At 33.0% G+C, this 22,955-nt stretch overlaps 1 protein-coding gene across 6 annotated transcripts in view; it reads left to right on the top strand.

Moving 5' to 3' along the window:
* CSMD3 (CUB and Sushi multiple domains 3) overlaps nucleotides 1-22,955 on the top strand; it is a 621,549-nt gene that overhangs the window by 380,677 nt on the left and 217,917 nt on the right. For all 6 annotated transcript variants that reach the window (XM_027684441.1, XM_027684440.1, XM_027684437.1 and 3 more), the window contains 4 exons: nucleotides 522-710; nucleotides 8,869-8,985; nucleotides 15,087-15,302; nucleotides 15,947-16,135. In XM_027684441.1, coding sequence (XP_027540242.1) covers nucleotides 522-710; nucleotides 8,869-8,985; nucleotides 15,087-15,302; nucleotides 15,947-16,135 — 711 coding nt within the window. The remainder of the gene's footprint in view (nucleotides 1-521; nucleotides 711-8,868; nucleotides 8,986-15,086; nucleotides 15,303-15,946; nucleotides 16,136-22,955) is intronic.

Here is a 22,955-nt window from a genome sequence, read left to right as displayed (position 1 = left end):
GTCAACTTCTCTTTATTTTCTGCTATTCTTTGTCTTCTTAATGTCTCATATATCAAATAGCACTAGGTATGAGAGTTATTTATGTAAATAATTTATCTATGTAAATATTCCAAGGATCAATATCAAAAGAAATGAAAATCACTTTAGCTATGCTAACAAATTTTGATCCAGAAAAAATAAAGGCTGGAAATCAGGATTTTGAGTGATCATCAAAGCTTTTCAACATCAGCATGAGGTACAAAATCATTTAATGTTACTGAGATAGAATAAAACTAAATATCCTATATTTTTCTCTGCAGCAGTGGCAGGATGCAAGTCATTATCCATAGAATCTTATAATGGTAACAGAGAGAAACAGTGCAAAGATAATTCACTGTAAATGCATGATAATGATGCCTTCACCCCCACTCACAGCACAATCAATTACTTAAATGAATTTTAAAAAAAATCTATCAGTTGTTTATTTACCTTTTTTTTTGTGTTTTCTTTTTTTTTTTCCTTTTTTTTTTTTTTTAATCTAGGTGTAACTGTTAACACTTACTCTTGCTTGGATCCTGGCATACCAGTGCATGGACGTCGTTATGGACATGACTTCTCTATAGGTTCCACTGTCTCATTTAGTTGTGATCCAGGTTATAGGCTGAGTCATGAGGAACCTTTGCTATGTGAAAAAAATCACTGGTGGAGTCACCCCCTCCCAACTTGTGACGGTAAGGATGAATGGATTAAATACAGAGTACCTTAAAATATACGGATTTTACTAAACTATTGATAACCACAATGAGTTAAATGTTGGAGCTTGGAAAACCTCTGTTTTTAGGCAAAAAGAATACTTAGAGGAAATAAATGTTATATAACTCTGTGATGAGACATATAACCATTAAAGCAGAGAATGATATATAGTTATTTAGCTCTGCAGATTACTGAAGATATGTCTATCTAAAAGTATGTTGCTGTGAGCTGATTGCAAAGTTAATGTATATCTGCTTGTAAATCACTCATTACAAAGTACAAATATTTGTGTTTGGGTACCCATCTATGGACACAGGTGTGCTGACATACAAAACATGGAATGAAGTTTATTCATACCTGACTCAAGATGAGCGTTTCCTCCTGTTTGATGCTGATGACTGTGTTTCTAGCTTGGTAACAGAACCTGACACCTTTTTATCACTATAGGAATTTATTAGGGCCACATTATACCTGATCATTAAGCATATGATTATTAAACCAGGCAAAAGTGGGATTGAGTAACAGGTCTCCACCATATCATTAAAAATTCTGCTTGAAAAATTATCCAATATTTTCAGTCATCTCTTGTAATCTGAATTGTTCATTTTAATGTTTCCCACTTAGGCTGATATCAATTGTATGTAATATTAAGAAAGTAGATTGTAATGTTCATTAAGTTGTGTTGTTTGAGATGTTTACTTCTTGAAATAATTTTCTTGCTTGGAGCACGGCACATGTTTTTCTGATGATGAAAATTCTGTCACGATTAACATTACCATTTAATTCTAAGGTAGTATTGAACAAAAAAAGTCTCCTGAACTTTTGTGAGCTACAGAATGCACATGATAGTATATTTTTCTAAAACAGTTCTTAGTGTCTCAGGACACTCATTTAGAAAGAAAAAGATGAATCTGAATGAGGACTGATGAAGAAGTTCACTGATCCATGTGTGATTTGCCATATGGAAATCTATTCATTTTCAATATATTTCTTTCTTTAAAAAATGGTAAGGATTTTCTTGGTCTTCAGTTTGCCTGGATAGGAAATTCTTTGGTTTTTTATATTTCAGTAAGTTGAAAGTGTCAGTATATAATGATACTTAAAACTTGTGGTGGTAAAAAGGGGTGTGAATAATCACTTTCCTGAAAATGACACTCTGTAGTTATACAAGCCCATTTCCTAAGAGATTCTGCATCTCACTCAGGCTTTGAAATGAAGAATTACAGGGTACCTGCAGTTTGCAGTCAAGGGGACTATACTTTGCTGAATAGGCCATAAAATTAGGATGTGTTTTCTCATGGTGATAGGCACTAGGTGGTAACAGGGTGAAAAAACCCAGTATTAACACACTTGCTATGAATACTGTGCTCTGTTGTTAATAAACTTACATATTGTCATAAATTTTTTCTTAAAGATGCTGAACAAGCATGCAATTCATTAAGTACATGATGTGGTGTTTTTTCTCCAGAGCACATTACTAAATGGCAATTGTCCATTCAATAAATATGCTCTGAAGGTAGGATTAAGTACATTTATTCTACCAAATTTAATCAATTAATGGTTGAAATAATTTTAACTTCATTGCTGATTTTCTTCTCTGGTAGAATGTTTTTTAATAGGATTCAGAGTCCTTGCACCCTCAGGAAAAAAAGGACATTTGCTAAATGTTCTGTTCTTTACATAAACTGCGAGCATGGGTTTGTATTAATCATGCCACCAACAAACACATCAGTCGCTCCTACTGCTCATTAAATATGTTACTCTGATGGTTTCTGAGAAGCAGAATTCTTTTTTGATTGTTCTTTTTGATAATTGCATACCTTTTTTATAATTGCTACATCACGTAGTAATATGGAGACAGACCCTGATAATTATCATGTGTGTGTGAGTTTTGGAGGAGAAGTATGTAGAAAAGAAAAAAAAATTAGACTTAGAACAAGTTCTTCCTCAGAGTAGAAGATGGTGTTGACTGAAATTCTATTCATTAAATTCTATTCATGATGTGTTTGGATGTTGCACAGAAAAACATCACAAAAAAAAAAGAATTAAAATAGATTGTTTTGAGCTTTACTGAGAAAATATTGCTTGTATTACATTTATACCATTCCTGTCTAACAACTACATATGATACACTGTGTACCTATATATCTGGAAAGCCCTGAATTTCTTGACTGTAATCACCTTCCAATTCTTCACTAAAAATTTTGTCTTATCATGTTCTCTCTGTATGAATATTATAAGAGAATTTTGCTTTTAAGCTTTGAATAGATATGAGAAAACCTATTTTACTCAATATATGAATTATTGTATTAATCTCATTAAAAATTACAGGTAAAATAATGTAAAAGTTAGATACCTAATTAAGAGTGTAAAGCACTTTTTATTCCCTTCATCATAACATGAAAGTGAATTCTAATAGATATAATACTTATTCAATATTTGAATTAAAAATAAATATTGTCATTCCACCTGATCTTCATTTACCTAAGAAAATTAATAAATAGAATGAAAAATATTCAAGCAAGATAGAAAACATTTAATGTTTTTATTGGAAACCCCTAGATGCCCAAACGAATTAAGAAATATGACTTATGCAGTACCATGAGGAACTTATTCAGGAAATATGGCAGAGAAGAGATGTTATGTAATTTCTGTTGACATGCCTAAGATAAAAATAATACTTCTATTAAAATACAGCTGTTAAAAAACCTGCTGCAAATATTCAATGTGGTAGAGGCCAAAACTGGAAATGGATAACATATCTTGGTCTATTTTAGATTTAAGTAAGAGAGTAAAAATGCAAGTTTATATTGTGAGTAATCTAAGCTACACTAGTTTCTATTAAATAATCTCTTGTGTATTATAACTCAAGTCCAAGGTTTCTTTCTGGAAGCTGATTATGATAATTTGATGTCCATATTGTTAATTTACCACTACTGAACTGCATCCTGTTGTAAGATTGCATCTTCTGTAATTAGGGAAGACAAATGCCGAAGTTTCTTGGTCTAGGAAGTACAGTATACAAGATTCAAAATCTAATTCACTGTTTCAATAATTTTAAACTATGTTTTATATGTCACTTTTATTATCGAATTGCACAATAAATGAAAACCACCCTAGAATTACATTTTTAGTTGGAAGTTAGAGTTAATTAAGCAAATGAATGTAATGAGGCCTCTGTGTGTTTGTGCACATATATATTCGTATCTGGAATTATATATACACAAACACATTTACTTATAAATAGGTTTTGCTTTGTGTTTCTCTGTGGTTCTTTCTGAACTAGAACATGTTATTAGTCTTTTTCAATGATACTTGAAAACCAAAACTAATCATTATTACTAATCAATTAAAATTGTGTGTTTTCTCTTCCCATCACCTCTGAAAAACAAATAGTTTTCAGTTATTTGTACTTACAACAAACTGAACCTACTGAAAAAAGGTGTTTTTTTTTTTTTGAAGGCTTCTCTTCTTATGAATATTTTCTCTTTTCTGAGAAAATTGAGGTGCATCATTGTATGTTACTGTCTAAGTTGTGTTTAGTAATCCATGGCTAGCCTCTTGAAAAATCTTTATATAAGAAAGTGATAGTTGATGATAGTTGATATAAATTGAAAATGTGGAAAATGTTAACTTCCAAAATATCTTCAATCAGACTAAAAAGGTAAAATATTATGGCTTTTTTTTTTTTTTTACTGCATTACTTGTTAACACCATTTGTAGAAATAAATGCATTTCTATATGTTTGTACCTATTTTTATATATATCTTTATTATTTTCACCTGTTTTACTAAAATAACTCATACATTCTCTTGATACTTATCTGTCCTTTTTGGATATGATGACCCCCTTCTTCTCACATCTAGATTTCTTGAAATTTCATATTCTTGCTATACTCTACAAATTCTGAGACTGACTGGTATTTTGTCAAAATAAATTCGTTTTAAATAGATAGTAAATTGTATTCATAGATCTCAGGTGTCAGAGAGCATAATTGCTGAGTTTTATTTAATGGTATAAAAACAAAATTTAAGAGGGTTTTCTGTGGATAAGTTTTAAGCTAGCTATACAGGATGACTGCAGGAAGAGAGAATATGTGAAAGGAAAATGGAAAAAAAAACCCCAAACATCTATGAACAAAAATGTCATAATCTAATGTGAGGCGTCCTAGCAATATGTTTCTGTAATATAGCTGCTGAGACAAGACAGACTGATAAGAACTTGCAATTGTTAATAGTGGTCATAGAGATGGAAAATGTTACTTACAGAAGTAGATTAAGAAAACCTGTCTCACTTAAAAGATCCAAAATCATAGATTCTTATGCAGTTTGCCAGCTTTCCAAAGTGAGACCTGAAGAGGGAATAGAACATAATGACAGTTTAGTAGAAGAACAAATGGGTAAAAATAGATCATAAATTAATTTAGGCTAGAGATTATAAGACTATTTCTAGTATTGCAAGGTTGATTTCCTTTAGCAGTTTTATAGTAGCATAAAATATGACCTGAAATGGAATTTTGCAATTTTATGAATGACACAAGTCAAGTGTTTTCACTACAATTTTTCATGTATTTGAGGGATGAAGCATGGCCTATGTGTCTCCCAATGAGACATTTATGAGTAGTCAGACTAAAGTTTCTGAACCTATTTGGGCCAAAAATTATTTTCCATCTATATAGGGCCAATTTCTAAGTTAGACTTGCTTGCTGTCACTCTTTTTTGTGATTGATCATGCTACTGAGCAAAATAATTTACAACAACAGAATGTGTAAGTAATCAACACAACATTGTAAGAATTTATTTCAGCTGAACAACTGATGTAGTCACTGAACTCCACTATTAAATTAGAATCTTCATTCATGGTTATCTAAGACTTGCTTATTAAATTGCCACATCATTTCTGATCACCAGAGTGCTGTAGAAGTACTTTTTAATGTATTCCTATGTACATATCTGTATTTCATAGTCTCTTTTATATTTTGTTCTCTTTATTTTTTGTGGGTTTTTTTGGTTTTGTTTGTTTGTTTGTTTTAATTATTATTTTAGGGCTTTTTTCTCCCTATTTAGAAAACATTGTAGTGGAGGCAAAAAATTAGGCATATCTTAGTTCAGCTTCTCTGCTTGCATAAAAAAGAAATTATTAGTTAGTGTGTTAACAACACAATATTCCATTTTCCACATAAGAACTCCAAAATAGTGCTTCAGTTACTTGCTCAAGAATTCGTTCTACTTTTGCTGTATAATCAGATAAAGTGAAAGAAAGGTTTCTTATAGAATCTGGAAATATATATGTTTATCATTTGCTGTTTCTGTGTTTATTTTCATGTCTTTCTGTTTTCCTTTGCACTCTGAAACAACCCGATACTAGTACTGATATTATATGCTTGGGCTGTTTGCCATCTTATTGGGGCCAGTGCACATTTTCTATTTCAGATTTGTCAACTTGGCTTTATTTTCTAAAGTGCTGGGTCCTTGATGCCTTTTTTTGCCATCTGCTAGCCTAGAGTTACACTGTCTGATGGCATGCCATGGATGTTTTATCACCATTTGCATTCCTGAAAGGTTTTCCAAACACCCACTGTAAAATATATTTTTGTTTGGTCTATTTCCCACGTTTATAAAAACTGATTTTCTTATTTAATAGACAAAGTAGATAGTTACCATCAGAAGCTCCAGTAACATGCTATCACAGCCATGACTCTGTTTTGCTAATGTCTAAATATAGCAAGATCAGGTGATAAGTGGGCACTGTTTACCTTCACTGTCTCTTCATCAGAAGTGAGGAGGAAAATTAATATGGATGGAAGTTATTTGCCTGTGGCAACAATAAAGAGATTGGGCAATTGTGGTCTTAGAATGTCCTATTTCAGCCTATGGATTTGTAAATTTTTAGCTTACAACTAGGCCAAAATTCCAGAATGCTGGCAAGAGAAATAGTACATAGAAAACAATCATGAGGCTATCCAGACAAATAAGCATGTTTAAAACAGAAATATAGTTAGTTAGAACAACCAAACAAACTTAAGGCAAAATAGGACAGTCTTCATCCTAGAATACAGGATGAAATTCCATTTCTGATGTATAAGAAAACTGTAATTACATGTATACTTCTTTTCAATCAGTGCCCTAGGGAGAGTGATGGCATGCAGTGCCATAACCTCATTATGAAAAATTATTGATCTTTATGAAAACATTCCACAGTGCTACTAAAATTTCTGAAAAATGCATATGTCTCATTGAGACAAATGTCTGCTTAGGTACAGGGTAGACAGAAGGTTCTAGACATTCTCTTGATTCACTGTCTGGCTTGCCCTCAAATCAGTTTTGAATGTGCCTCTACAAGCAGAAAATGATGATGTCAACATATTCATTCTCAAATATGTAATGTTAATAGCAAAGGCAAAAATGGGTATAACGCGCATGATTTACCCACCAATGTATAGCAGAAATTGCCATAAGTAGAATAAATATCAAGATATAGCAGAAGAAACAGCATGATGTAACAAATTACACAACGCCTTCCTCCTGAAGAAATACGTAGATGTTTGAGCACATACTGAAAGACCAAACTTCTCTCACTTTTACAATTCATACTGTTGAGTGCTGCACTACCAGTTGCTTTGATGTTACAGAAGGAGTAGGAGCAGGTTAAACCAGCTAGTGCAGGTGGGGCAGCATCTCTCAGAAAGAGGCATTGCTCCTCCAACCTGTGCCAAGATCCTTCCCTCATTCTCATTGCTGTGGCAGCAGGGTGAGAAGCACAGACATGAGCAATAAATAGGTGAATGACAGTTTATACAGCTAGGAGAAAAGGGATTGATGGTGGTATCGACTGGAATAACAGAAAAGTAGCTGCCACTTGCATATCTCTAAAACTGCCTTTCAAGAGCTTTAAGATCTGCTAGAGAGAAAATCTTACTGTTAAATACAGGAATGCTGAATACTGGCTTAGATTAAGGTAAGGGCTCAAAGAAACTTTGGCTGACACCAATAAAAATTCTGAAAGGACATTGTTTGACTACTTATGGCTGGAAAGGAAGAGATTGTGTTAAATACTTTGGAAGGACTGCTCATATGAAGAACTGCAATCAGTTTTTCTAAAACAGTCTATATTATTTGACCTACTGGTGACAGTAACATAATTCACTGTTTGTCTTTATCCTAAACAATTTCTACAAAATAATTCTGGTAATGCATATAATTAGGCCAAGAAAAATAAAAGGAATAGATATTTTTAATCTTAACAAAAAAAAATAGAACTCCTCATTTGTCTTAAAATATATGCCCTTCTGAGATAATCTATATTCAGAGAACTATGATGTAATAACTTGCTCAGTACTGAATATTAATCACTGTTATTGATATATGATAATTCTAAGGTATAAGACTCTTCATTACTAAAAATTAGTCATTAATTTTGTATTTTAAAAGTTCTGCAATGGAAAATCAACCGTTCAAATATAATTGTGACGTTACTTTTACCAGTGTTGTAATTACCAAGTTTTTGTATTTTGCATTAATTCAAACTGTAATTTAATTTTTCTGTTGCTCAATTACCAATTATTTTTATGAAGTGTCTATTGAAACTATGTAAAAGCCTGTTCTTATATTGACACTTTTCATTATCACTTGCATTATAGATATAAATACATATCCAATAATTATATACAAGAAAGCATGTCATGCTTTCCTGCAAAAATATTTTAATTAAGTAATTCTTCAGTGGTGAGATCCACTATACGCCATTTTAAATCTCCAGCCTTGGTTTCTGGCTCAAGTAATATTGTTTGGCTCTGTCTTTTCTGCTTTCATCTCTACTGACGTTAAGACTTTCATAGTCTCCAGAAAACATGAAAAAATAGCCAAGGAAACTTGATTTCCATTTTCTTATGTCTATTAAACACATATTATTTATTAATTGATTGTATTTCTTTTTATATTGTGTAAAAATGACCTGTAGTTCTATCTGAAATTGCTAAATCATTCGAGCAACTACTTTTAAGTCATTTTAAAATCAGAATTTTTTAAAAATTTGTTTTGTTCCATTTTCCCTCATCTGCAACTTTTCTATTCATCATTTATTATTATTATTATTATTGTTATTATTATTATTATTATTTTTCTTTGTTTTTTCTAGCTTTATGTGGTGGAGATGTTAGAGGACCTAGTGGAACAATTTTATCACCAGGTTATCCTGATCTATATCCAAATTCACTGAATTGCACATGGACTGTGGATGTTACCCATGGCAAAGGTAAATAAATCCTTTTCTCTACTTCCACCTTGTGTTTTTTTTAAGTCCAGTATTATGTACTATAGATGTAGACTTAGGTTAGCAGCAAAGCACTTAGAATTGCATTGCTGATTTGTAGTTTCATTTATTTTTATTGCAGTAGCTCCTAGAATTCCATAAGTGGAGTAGGCCCTTATGCTTCCCACAAGATGGAAAGTCAATGAGAAAGAATTATATAATGACTGATCACAGAAGCTGAAGGCCTGGAGGCTTTTAAGAAAGAGGTGGTTATTTGTTGACGGGAGATTTCAGGAAAAAGATGTAATACTGATTTTAACTCTTCTCTGAGAGCTTAAAAACACTTAGGACACAAATGGAAGCTGGTATTTCCAGGTAGCAAAGTTTCCTAGAAACAATATGTCCTAGTTGCTTTCAGGTGAAACGGTATGGTACTAGATGAGAAGAGGTGGGTCATACTTTTAGGTTTGTTGGTATTTTATGTTAAATATGGGACTGACTGTATAGCACTCTTGTACTATGCGTGAAAAGAGCTAGAGAGGTATAAGATTTAATGTTACAGAAGAACAAAAATAAAAGTAGGCACCATAAGAGAAATTGAGCACAGAATAAGCTAGTAAGAACACAAAAAGGAGAGTTACATTTTAATGCTGGAAAGAATACAAGGAAAAAAATGAAAGGGAGAAGAAGAAAGACAAGTTTAATCCTGAATTTCATCAGTTTTCTCTGTGGGGGGATGAAAAATGTGGCAAAGTATACTGATGATGTATTCCTCTAAGTAAGAGTTATTGATAGCGTAAAAATAAGACTACTGATACAGAGAATTGTGCTGATCTGTGATCCCCTTATTCCATTTTGTACAAATAGTATGATAGTTCTTCATCTAGATGTTAAATCACTCTGACTGGTTGTCCCATTCAATACTCCTTAAAGTGTTAAAGTGGCAAAGTGTATCTCCAAAATTATTGCTCCAGCTGTTCCATAGTCTCTCTTACTACCAAGTGATGCCATTGTGTCAATTTGATTCTAAATATCCACAGTGAAAAAGCATCCTGAAATTACTGATCCTACATCAAATGCTACATTTGCCCTTGTTACCTCTAGGAATGATACATGACTTTTAGAGTTGCAGGAACATAAGGTACTGTGGATCTTTTGTTCTTCTGGATAAGCAAGAAAGACTTATGGAAAGTGTAAAGAAACTGTTAGATCTATAGTAATTTATCTTGCACCCTGTCTGAAAAGCCATTGGTTAACCAGCACAAACTTTATGATCTGAGAATTGAAGACAGGTAGCACAGATGGATAAGAGGTTAGCTTCATGGAGTAATTCATGACAGAAAATTTTGTGAATTCTACAGTAAACATGAGCTCAGATTAAGCCACATTTTCCAGGATTCTTGTAAGACATTTTATTAACACTTTGATTTTTCTTAAATTAAAAATGGGATTATGAAAAAAAAGTTTGGGAAGTTTGGGGGTTTTTTTTAGAAAATAAGTAATTTTTTGTGATTTATCTTTTTTTAAAAAATCTCAGCTAAAGAAGTACTTAAAAGTTGAGACTAATAAAAGCTGGAATTCTCAAAATTATGACATTTTATAGGAAGCTGTTAATAAACCCAACCATATATAATGGCCTCCTGAGAAAAAAAAATACAGAAATAAAATATACAGGGAAAGACAGTAATAGTACAAACATAGGCGTCTATAAGCACATAGATATATATACACACACCAATACTGATACAATTGCATTCTTGTTTCATTCAATCTCATGCAACGTACAGACTGGGGAGTGAGTGCCTGGAAAGCTGCTCAGTGGAAAAGGGACTTGTGGGTGCTGGTTGGCAGTGGCTGCACATGATCCAGCAGTGTGCCCAGGTGGCCAAGAAGGCCAATAGCATCCTGGCTTGTATTAGTGGTGTGTCCCAGCAGGACCAGGGCAGTATTTGTCCCCCTGTACTCAGCACTATTGAGGACTCACCTCAAATCCTGAGTTCAGTTTTGGGCCCCTCACTACAAGAAAGATATTAAAGTGCTAAACATTGGACATTGGGAAAAGATTTCTTCACAGGAGGGGTTATCAAGCCTTGGAACAGGCTGCTTAGGGAAGTGGCATCCCTGGAGGTATTTGAAAGACATGTAGATGTGGGACATGAAGGACATGATTTAGGGTTGGACTTGGCAGTGCTGGGTTAGAAGTTGGACTCAATGATCTTAGAGGTCTTTTCCAACCTGGATGATCTATGATTCTATAAGTTTTACATTATCGTATGGAAATGTTAAGGAAAATGTTAAGGAAAAACACGAAGTATGAATGCAATGTTGCAATTTGACTTAGGCATTTTGATTTATGTTGCTCAAAGAATTGCTGGAAACATCTTTATGTTACAGCTATTTGCTGCTATTACATAATAACAGGCATTTAAATGCATAGATTTAGTTAAAATGTTTATTTTACATCTGGATACAATGTATTCCTAGGAAAAACAGTTTCTGTGTTTGTATATGCTGTTCTAAATAACATAATATGCAATATAAATATATGTGGCTTTAATTTTTCTTTTACAAATGTATCTAAAGTTTTAGAATTCTGAAATGATTTTTCATTTGTGTTCATATGAACAAGCATGATGATTCTTGAGTTCCATTAAAATTTGATACAATTTTCTTTTATTTTTTTAAAAATTTGTTAGCTAGAGAATGGAACATGTGTTTTAAATATAGTTAATATTCTATTAATTGCTATTATTTATGAAGAGGAAAGGAAACGTCTATCATGGCAATAATTATTACATTTTGTCTGCAATTAGCATGCAATTCAATATATGGTGAAATGAAATCTGTAGAGTATCAGTGGTATGTTTTACACCATTTATTAGTAGAACAGTTAATTTACCTATCCCCCAACGGTCTGGATTGTAATATTGAGAAGTGACATTTTAGAGTGTTATGTCTTCCTGTCTTCATTTCAGATTTTAAATATTCCCCTTATAAAGAAAGGGACATGTGAGGCAGAATAAGAAGGAATCTACCTGAGCATATCTTTTAAAATTCTTCCCAGGAGAAGACACAATCTGTCACACAGCATATATTAATGTGATTAGAATATTTTCGAAAGAAAAATAAATTGTACTACTACTGCTGGGATATACCTTTGGGTTTTGCTTAGAAATGTCGTGGCAATGTGGAAAATTGATTGAAACATTCCCTTGAGTTAAACCTTGAGTTTGGTGTTTGAACAATACTCAGTGAAACTCAGCTGTGATTCACAGGAATTTCATTATTTTGGGTTACTACCATGAAATTTTCTTTGGCATTTCTGATTTTGTTGTGGCAGTATACTTGCATGCATAAAAGAGGCCAAAATTAACTTGGAGTGCAATACACACAACAAATATGACCTCTCATTCTGTATATATCTCAGAGTTTTTTAAGAGCTCTCTTTTCATGTCGGATCAGCACTGATCCTATATAAAAATAAGTTAAAAATCCCCAGACATTTAAGAGTTTATCAATTCCAAATCTAAATTTATATACATTAGCTCGAAAGATATGCAACCTAATCTCAATTCCAAAATTCTGTGTGTGATTTTTGCCAATTTATTGTCACACAATCTGGGAGAATAAAAAGGGTGATCAAAGCAGATGAATTGCTTTGCTCATGTAGTTAGTAAATTAAGAATTTTTAAAATCCAGTGCAAGTTATTTGGATAACTTTTTTTTCCTAAGCAGAAAATACAATCCCATCTGGTAATTTCTATATCAGTTCTAAGTAAGGATGTGGTTTTTGGGGTCTGGTGGAGTATGTGATGTGTGTGGAGTTAAAAGAAGAGAAGGAGACGTCTACTTGAAAAGGATGAATCTCTTTAAAAGGTCTCCATAGATAGGTAGAGGTCTCCAAGATCCAAGGGATTTCTCTCATTGCTTCCATCTGTATATCCAGCTGATAACAAGACTAAGCATGTATTCCAAAGATGCCAATATCTACATACGTATGGATGGCTGGTCACACAGTCTAACACAGATAGAGGCAAGAGTCTTATTGGCACCCACAGAAACACCAACAGCCCTGAAACAGGCATGAAAACCACAGGCAACCAAATCCTGTCTCTGCGTTTGGGTTGATGGGAAAAGGAGTTTGCTAGAAGTGACACAGACTCACGCACATGCATGTGCTCCCACAACCTTCCATATGCTGACCCAGGAGCTGGACCCCAGATCCCACTCCTACCAGGTGCTGCCCACCCTGTGACCAATGGCCCTTTTTCCAGTTGGGCCTTGGTCTCATTCTGCTCACCAGGCAATCCATACTAATGTTCACTAGTGGTCACACATGTGCTCACACTCTGGACAGAAGATACACTTGCACACTAGTCAGGAACAGAGATTTAAAGTAATAGAGGACAGGCTACAGTGGTTAGGTGCAGGGATTAGTGAGAGAGGCTTAACCCTATCTCTATTCCCACACTTTTTTCTCTCTTAACTAGCATGATCCACACTGTTATCTTCCTTTGGCCCTCAACATCCCACAAAAAGTTTTGCAGTCTCCGACTTCCATTTAAAAAAAATCTCATCTTCACTTTTATATAATCTCACAAATTCCCTCTAATACTCCACAGTATTCTAATTTTCGTGAGACCCAAGGCAATATTCTTTCCTCCATTATAATTACTTACCAAGTTCTGACTGAAGAGCTTTAAGATTACAGTGATACATTTAATTTCTCATCAATGAGAAACTGAAGAGTTCTGGTCTTTGTTAGTATCTCCGCTAAATTCTGCTCATTGAAGCTTATGCATGTGTGTATACCATTCATTACTTCCCTCATTTCTTGTCTTTACTTCCTGTACTGAAAGGTCCTTGGCTATGTTCATAAACCAAGTGTCCTTACATTCCAGATACCCTTACAAGCTGTATTTCTTAGGTGTGATTGAGTTGTATTAACGTAAATATTTAATGCAATTCAGACAACCTCAAGAATACTGTAAAAAACCCCACTATAAGACAATTGTGCTGAGAGCTTCTAAAGCTGCATGTGAAGTCATGAGGTTTCTATGCTTAGACAACTGAGTCAAGCACAGTATATGTAGCTTGGGTTTTGTTACCTTGTTCAGGCAACTGGGAACTGGTGGTGGTGGGAGGAGGGAGAGTGGTGCAGTGTTGAGGGTTGTAGGAAGGGGAAATATTTGTTTGCTTTTTCATTAAAATATGTCTGATATTAAAAATCTGTTGTACATGAGAATACCCAAAGATCTTCATCTACTATGTTAATCTGCAATCATATGAATGGATCTTACTAAGTATAACATCATCAGATATATTTGACAGAGCCTGAATCATTGGTTTATAACTGTCATGATAAAACTGAAAATGATATTACACTTGAGGTCTCAGTAATCACTTAAATTAGCTAATGGATTCCCCTGTTTCTTTTTCTTGGCTTTTCTGTGCATTCTACTCAGAGATCATGGTCTAATTCTTAGTTAAAAATGCAAAAGTGATTTAATTGTCTTGATCTTGAAGTCTCTTTATTGCTATGGTGTTATTATGATATATCTTCCTTTCTAAATGTGTGATTTATGTCTGATAGTTGGCAAAAAATCATACTGTTGACATATGCAACATCTTATTAAGAGACCTCCCTTTTTTATGTGAAAGTGCTGCTGCTACTGTATGTGCCATTAGAATATAATGTGATGTATTTTATAACCTTTCCTTTCACTGCTGCTATGCAAGGCTACTGGTGACTGTAAGAAATAAGGTTAATCTTTCCCATTCCACCATAAACAGTTTATAGTTTTGAGCATACATAGTGCATCATTGGATTTTACACAAAAATTCAAGCATATGTCTTTGAATTCTAGATATCAAACATCCGTATTTTGCAGTTAAAGGCAAAAGTGAAAGTGATGTCAAAACAAAAAGACCTCTTGCAAAGATATTTTAACGTTAAAATCTGGAGAGATACTAATTTTTAGAAAATTTAGATTATCCTAATTTTCTGAACAATGCAATAATGAAATGCATGAATTTTAACCTTAGTTTAATTACATTGATGTTAATAGGGTGATATGTAAATCTAATTCTACTTTTTCTAATAGGAGTACAGTTCACCTTCTACACCTTTCACCTGGAGGATCACCATGACTACTTACTAATAACAGAGAATGGCAGTTTCACACAGCCATTAGCACGTCTGACTGGCTCAGAGCTTCCTTCACCAATCAATGCTGGTCTCTATGGAAATTTCAGGGCTCAATTGCGCTTTATTTCAGATTTTTCAATATCATATGAAGGATTTAATATTTCTTTCTCTGGTAAGGACATACCTGTAATAACTGGCTCCTGAAAAAGTTGGTGGTTTGGGTTGGGTTTTTTTTTCTGTATTTTATATAAAGGAAAAAAAGGTTAAAAATTTAAGTGATTTTGATGAATACATATACTGAATAATTAAAATATATAAGTTGTTTCCTAAGCACAATAATTTCAAAGCAAGCAAACCTTTCTGTCTCTGTAGAGGCAGAAGACACATTTCTGCTACAGAATAAATAAGATAGCAGTACACTAACTGTAAGATGCTTTTCAAGTGAGGGGAGGAAACAGAACTAGACTAATTTCAGCTAGTGAAATTCCAGATGATCCAAAGTGTCAGTTATTTAGGGTTGTGCTGTGCCATTGTTTTAGTTTGTTTTGTGTACCTGAGATACTTGTGGCTCTTGCAAGAATGATAAATAATGTTGTTTTACATATCTTAAAAACATTGTGAATGTATTAATTTGTCTTATTTTTTGATGTAGTATAGTTGCCCATTTAACATTCACACATTCATTTTGTTTTAAAATCTGAAGTCTGAAATTGATAGGTGGAAATATAGAGAAATTACTAGACTGCGAGATTACAAATATGACTGGTAGAACACGTGTTCTCACTTGTACAAGCTGACTTGCTCTCTTGTTTTCAGAGTATAATCTTGAACCTTGTGAAGATCCTGGGATCCCACAATTTGGTAACAGAATAGGATTTAATTTTGGAGTGGGAGATATTCTGACATTCTCCTGTTCTTCTGGATATCGTTTAGAAGGAGCTTCAGAGGTTATTTGTCTTGGTGGTGGACGACGAGTATGGAGTGCACCTCTTCCAAGGTGTGTGGGTACGTGGTCAGCTGCTTTCATTTGCTTGTATGTGTAGTCATTGTCCATGGACTTGCAGATTTACAGCATGGAAAAGCATGGTAATGCATCTCTTACTTTTTAATGTACTCTCATAACTTCCATATCTCCTTAGTAAAATTTTTTAACCTTTTTGTAATATATTTAGTATTATAACTATCAGTGGACTTCATACTCTATGTTTGAAAGCAGTTCAAATTGTGGGCACAATGCTTACTCTTCTTATTTTCATTAATAGTTTAGGAAACCTGGGTAAAAATTAAAATCAGTATTTACCTGTTTAGATGTCTAATAATTGATTCTTTTTTTTCCCAGTGCAAGTTTCCAAGTGATACCTGGGTTACAAAATTATGTAAATGTAGTTAGACCAGATTTATTTCATAAAACTAGGTCCATGTATAGAAGTGGAGTCAACATGTCCTTCCTATACAAGAACCATATCCTCAGAATATCCTTAGAACAGTTGTTCTGGTTTTAAAATTATAGCTAAGATAACTGAGAGGAAACACTTTCTGATGGTTCCTAGCACTCTCCACTCACTGTAGAGGTAGCCTGTCTATGTAACTTTGACTATGAACTTAGCTTTTAATAGCTTAAGAATATTGTTTGAGCTGAATTCTTCCAAAATTATTTACTTTTCAGTTCTGTTGAGAACTGTTAAAACGGGATCTCTAAAAAGTAGGATAGTTAAACATCTGTATTAGTTTTAATTTATTTGAGTATTTATTTTTGAAATTTGTTGAAGAGTATGTGCTATATGGAAAGGTTTACACATGAAAACATCTGTATCACTGTGCATTTGAAATATTTTATTTTTTCATACTAAATTGTATGATAGTAAAACATAAGTGTCTTTCAGATGCTGATTGTATAATATCTATGGATTGTTTCTGTGCTTTCTCTTATTAATTTTTAGTTACTGTGTCATAATTTTTGTGTCCAAACTATTTCTATGCTTACCTTGGTATAAGAAAAAATATGAATTTACCATTTATGTATGCACCTACAGAAGAGAAGGTTTAGAAGCTGAGTCAGAGCTTATTTTTCTGTTGGGGTTGATAAATTTGAATCATAAGAATAATAATGAATGCATGCACAGTCATGAAGAGAGGCTAAATTTCAGTGATATATTTCTGGAAATGTTAGTATACTGCAAACAAATTGGTAAATTATTAGTAAAGGGGAACTTACACAGCAGCATAAATGAAAAACATTGTTATTTAGGTTTCATGGCATAGAAAATAAAGTTTATGTTTGCGTGTTGGGTGGGGAGAAGAGAAAACCTGTAATATAAGGAATAAATTATTTTTTAGTTGACGTGTTTTCTCCTTACCTTTGAAAGATGGTCTCCACTAGAATGACTTAATCAACAATTTTCCCCCCATAAGTATCAAGCCTTTGTCGATTTTGTGCTTAATTTATATGCCATAATAATGGAATCCAAACAAGTAGAGATTAGAAATTCCTGTTGACCACTTATATTGGATTTAAAGTTTATGTATTGTTATTGTTGCTTGTGCTTGGCATTTTCTGCCAAAATTATTAATGAGCTTGAATGCTTCTGATGTCATCTACATTTTCACATGCACACAACATCAATTGGGAACCAACCACTGCTCATAGTATTTGTGTTCAGCTTGTCAAGACAAGGATAAAATGCAAGAAAGACAGGTAAAAGAGAAGAAGTTTGGTGGAAGGCCAGGCATCCCTTTCTGGATACAACAAGGGCCAACGTGCTGAGTCTTGAAACAGAGTAGTCAATCATAATCAATTCTAAACCAAATATTTTGCCAGTGAATTAGAAGCTGTCTTTCCTTTTCTTATTTAGAAGCTGGATAAGTATTTTTAATTTATGAATTAATATTATAATTATTCATTTTTGAAGTTTTTTTCAAAATAATTTGACTTAAGAAATGAAATTTTGAAATTAAGATTTAATAAATGAAAAAGTAATGTTCAAATAGCAGACAATTTTTTTTTTTTACTGAATTTTTAAAGCTGAATGGCTTAAATGATGGAATTATCTCTATTCCATCAGGCTTGATGTTGTGCTGGAACAATTTTTATATCAAGTTTTTTCTCTAAAAAAGCATAAAGATCTTTCATATTTCTGTCCACCATATGATGGTTCAACACATTCTGGGGTAGATGTCTGTAGGTACTCATGAGCAAGCACTTTTTGGTGATAGCTGAAAACATTGGCGTATTATCCACAATGTTTTGGTTCATAAATCTAAAACACCCACTGTATGAGTCACGATGAATTAACTCCAACACAGCCAACAGTACAAACTGTTAATAAATGGATGTATCTAATGATTAAAGAAAAGAGTCCATAATCTTTAAATTGCTTGCTTTGAACTTCTCCATGGAAGAGAAAAAATTTCTCTTTTTGACTCTAAATAATAAATTCTTAAAAAAATACTTATAGTAAGTATGAATGCTTGTTTACTTTTGGCTTTTTATAGGAGCAAAATCAATAGTCCTAAGGAATCAAGATTTTCATCCATATGGTAGTGGTTAGACTCCAATTTGTAACATAGAGCAGAGGTCTCTAGTTTGTCAATATGGAGTTGTTTTTGTAGAGTTGTCGTGCCTCTGAAATGGTTCAGAGTTCAGATGTCTTTGCCTAGTTATCTTTTTAATTTTCTATGCCATAGTTAGATTACAAGAAACTAGTTTGAATTTTCCTGTAACTGTGTTACAGGCAAGAAAAAAACAAGAGAAATTGTTATTGCTTTCAAGGGAAAAATAATGAAATAGATAAAATTAAACATTTCTTATAATCAATAATGGAATGGATGTGATTAAAGACCTGTTTGAATACTGTCATTCCTTTGTTTCTTGGTTTATTTTCATGCTATATTCAAATGATAACCAAAGGCAGTGTTCACATTCAGCACTGTTTTCTTGGAATTACTTCTCTTTCCAGTGAAATGTAGAAAGTGGTCTCTACTATGACAAGATTTCTTCTGTCTTCATAGCTGCCCAACTGTATCAGGCCTTTTCCTTTGTCCAACTTTGAGCTGTACAATTTCTTTCCAGTCTGATAAACCGTAACTGGAAGACATTGACTTTAAAGCTTTTTTTTTTCTTTTGCTCATATGCTACTTACACTTATATTTCTCCTTATCACATTTTCTGTCCATTTTTCTCAGTAGGTCCTAAAAGTCTCTGGTGTTCTGAACTTAGAGCAAGGAACTATGACCCTTGCAAATATAAAAAACAGACAAACAAACATAGAAAATCTACAGGCAAATTAATTAATTTCTGTCATGTTGGGTACTTTTCAGATAATATTTTGCTGGTAAAGCTTTTTGCCACACTGTTCACTGATGTAGTTTCTTTGCCAAGCTCAAGTTAGGGTACTTTTCGGGGAATATCTGGGGAGAAAAAAAAAATATTTTAAAGGTTCTATTGTATGAGAGAAAAAATAAATTCAGTGTTGACTAAAGCACAGTTATGCAACCAATGAAGTGAAAGTTCTACATCAGATACATCTGTAGTAAGCTCCTTAATTAGCAGGACAGCTATTAGCTACCCTCTGCGCATCTTATTCCATGTGCTATTAGAGTCTTGCTGCATAGCTCTATCCATTTCTGTGCATACAAAAAATTTTAGGCAAAGGTTGCTTTTAATATATTTTGTTTGGAAAAATGTCCTTTTGCTAGTTTTGAGATTTCTTTTAATATGAGGAGTATCTTAGCAGCATGAAGTCTGAGTTTAAGAGCTGTGATATCCACTTATAAATGTAATTGATTAATCTCAGAACAAACTAATCCTAATCCTTCTTCTGTTTGTAAGAAGTAATATTATTCCTTTAAATATTTGTCCTATCATATTCTAATATGTTGTATGTCTGTTATTTTCTTTAGGGATAGGATATCCTGAAAAAAGCAAAATACAGTCATTGAGGGCTCACCATATGTTAGTATAATAGCATTATTTTGTGATAAGCACTTTCTTAATATTTCTTATGTATTTTAGTATTTTACATCAAGTTTTAACTGATGTTCCTGTTCACCATGTGGAAATTTTCACTGTGTTCCAGTAGGTCTGGAGTTATTTTATGGGTTGTTTTTTTAATCCATTTTTTTGTGGTTTGGGATAATTTTTTTTGTATTGGTCTTTTTTTATAAAAATGTTAGGTTTTTTTAAAGAAAAATCATGCACATTGGTACTTTAAATTGTCCTAATATAGAATATGGTTTTGTTAACACAATTTACCTTGTTAATACTAACACAGAAGCTCGTTTATCATGCTATTTCTTTATTATCCTTTGGTCAAATGCAGTGCAGAAGCATATTGTTTAAAGTAGCTGGGACTCCTCCCCATTTCTTGTCAGCTGGAGCTATTATCTATGAAAAACGATATTATTAATGTATGTAATTCTTTCTAAGAAAGTTTTATTTTGTGTTTGGCCATTGGCCATTTGGCCATTGATGTAGAACCATCATCTTGCTGTAAAAATACGTGTAGGTTTTAAGTACAGGATCTTCACAGATCTGGAAATACTGTCTTTCATTATAACGTAAATAATTTAGTCATAAAGCAGCCAAAGAAGTATTTGCAAAGCATATTGAAAGTAAGTTTAATACACAAACAGCCACATGAATCTTTTGATGTTCAGATAACTCTGATGTAGTACATAGGTTGCAAATATATAATAAGAAATTGCTGTTATTAATTTTTGTCTCTATGAAAGGAAGCCTTGTATTTTTGAACAATTCGAAATAAAAGTAATCCCACTATTCCCACTGATTGAAGAAGACAATGTTGTTTTCATTTTCTTCATCAGCATATGGTTCTTTGTACCTAACCCTGTTAATACCAAAACCATCTGGAAAACTTGTGATGGGATTATAACTCATGCTATTCACAGAAAGAAATCTTCAGTAACAACCTAAGCCTTTCAGGATTTCCATGTTATCCTCTGTTTTGCTGTCTTGTTTTGACAAGAGTCTATTTTCCAGTTTATGCCAGGCATCACTTGAAAAGATAGAAATTCTAAAGGCTAACAGCTTTATAAGATACAGTTTGTTGAGCACTGAATTTAGATACAGTTTCTGAAGTAACTGTTGATTTACAGTCTAATACAAAGTTTCTTAAAGATAAAATCCTTTTTAGAATGCTTCCACTTACTTGTCCAGTCAAGCTGTTGCAATACACGGTCTCCTAACTAAGAGATAACATCTTTTCAAAACACAGAGCTGCTAGATGAAGCTCCTATCTTTTGATTCCAAGGGACTGTATTGAAGAAAATTTCACTCTGGATGAATTTCAATCTGTAGCAGCATATCATCTTTTTTTTATTGATAATTATTTATGTAGAGAATTGCAATATTCTCCTAATATTTTTTTTTAAAAAACCATCCAATTCATTGAAGCATTGTGTCCAAATGGTTGTTACCCAATGAGATGCACTTCTTTCCTTGGTTACACTAACAGTGACATTTTACATGACTACAGAATTTAAATATACTAATAAACAGCAGTTTATTACTCATGTGTGTTATTATGGAAATGTGCAGTAAACACACATTCATAGCTAGAAGTGTATTTATTATAATTATCTCACCATATAAGTTTTTACCTTTCATTATTTTTCTTTGAGTTTTTGTTTATTTTCCCTTCTAATACTAAAATGATTCTTTATTTCTGCCAAAGCTCAGAAACAGTGATTTAATTCAATCTTACTGTTACATCCTTGTACTTTATGTAAGGCTGATTAAAAGTCTTTGGGAAAATATAGCTGGATGTGAAATATTTTTCCATATTTCTTTTTTTTTCCTATAAGAAGAGTGTGTAGCACAGGTTCTAAGTTTCAGCTGAAGCAAGTAGATTTTTTAAAAAACGCAAAATGTTGTAATTAGAACAACATGAATTTCATCTCTGTTTAACAGGGAATGCTACTAAAATGAAATATTAAGGCAGTAATAATATATTTGTAATTTCTGGCAACAGCTCTAAGTATGTTTTAAAGGATAGTTACAGACTCTCTGCTGCTCTGTAAATTTTTCCTTACTCTGAAATAAGGTTTTGTAACTTCTTTTCTCTCTTCTGTGTTTCCCTCTTTACACATTTTTCCTTAATTTTTTACTGGTTTGCCTCTCTTTTTATCAGTCACTCACTGTAATGCCTGCTAAAATAATTTTTCCAAACACTTTAAATTATGTATGTTTAATATTTGGATTTATTTTAAACTTAAGAAATTGGTTAACATTATTTTCTCATAACACTTTTTTACTCAGCACATAATTGCAAGTAGAAAAATTATGATCTCTTTCTATTTGTGCTCTAGTATTAACATCAAAGAATAGAAGGAAACTGTAGGTTACATGAAGTTCCATGTAATTTTAAACAGCCTGTTCATGTTTATAGATAGAAGTGGAGATTGGCAGATAGAATTATCAATGGTATAGTTTGGGAGGTCTTATAATACTAATTGTGTGTCTTACCAGTTTGATTCAGCACTTATTCAGAAATATACTCCTGGGGGTTTTGTATGTGTGCGTGTGTTTGAGTCTTTGTATTTAGTTGTTTTGTTGTGTTTTTTTTAAGTCATAATTTGCTCTGACAGGAGGCAAGAAGAAAAGCCAGGAACTAACTGTTGATTTTGTCAGAATTCCTCTGAGAAGTGTACAAAGGAGCCACTGTTGTAGGCTGCACTGTGTGCTTCCATGGAACTGTGGTGACATAACTGAATGCTATGGGAGAAATTCTATTATACTGTGGTTTTCAAGACTGCTGTTGCTAAACTCGCTTTCTTGTCTGCTAACACAAGGGTTACAATCATACAA

Source organism: Neopelma chrysocephalum, unplaced genomic scaffold, assembly GCF_003984885.1.
Source record: "Neopelma chrysocephalum unplaced genomic scaffold, ASM398488v2 Primary Assembly neopelma1_66, whole genome shotgun sequence".
NCBI lineage: Eukaryota > Metazoa > Chordata > Aves > Passeriformes > Pipridae > Neopelma > Neopelma chrysocephalum.
Note: the sequence above shows the minus strand (reverse complement) of the source record. Positions and strands in the feature narration are given on the sequence as shown.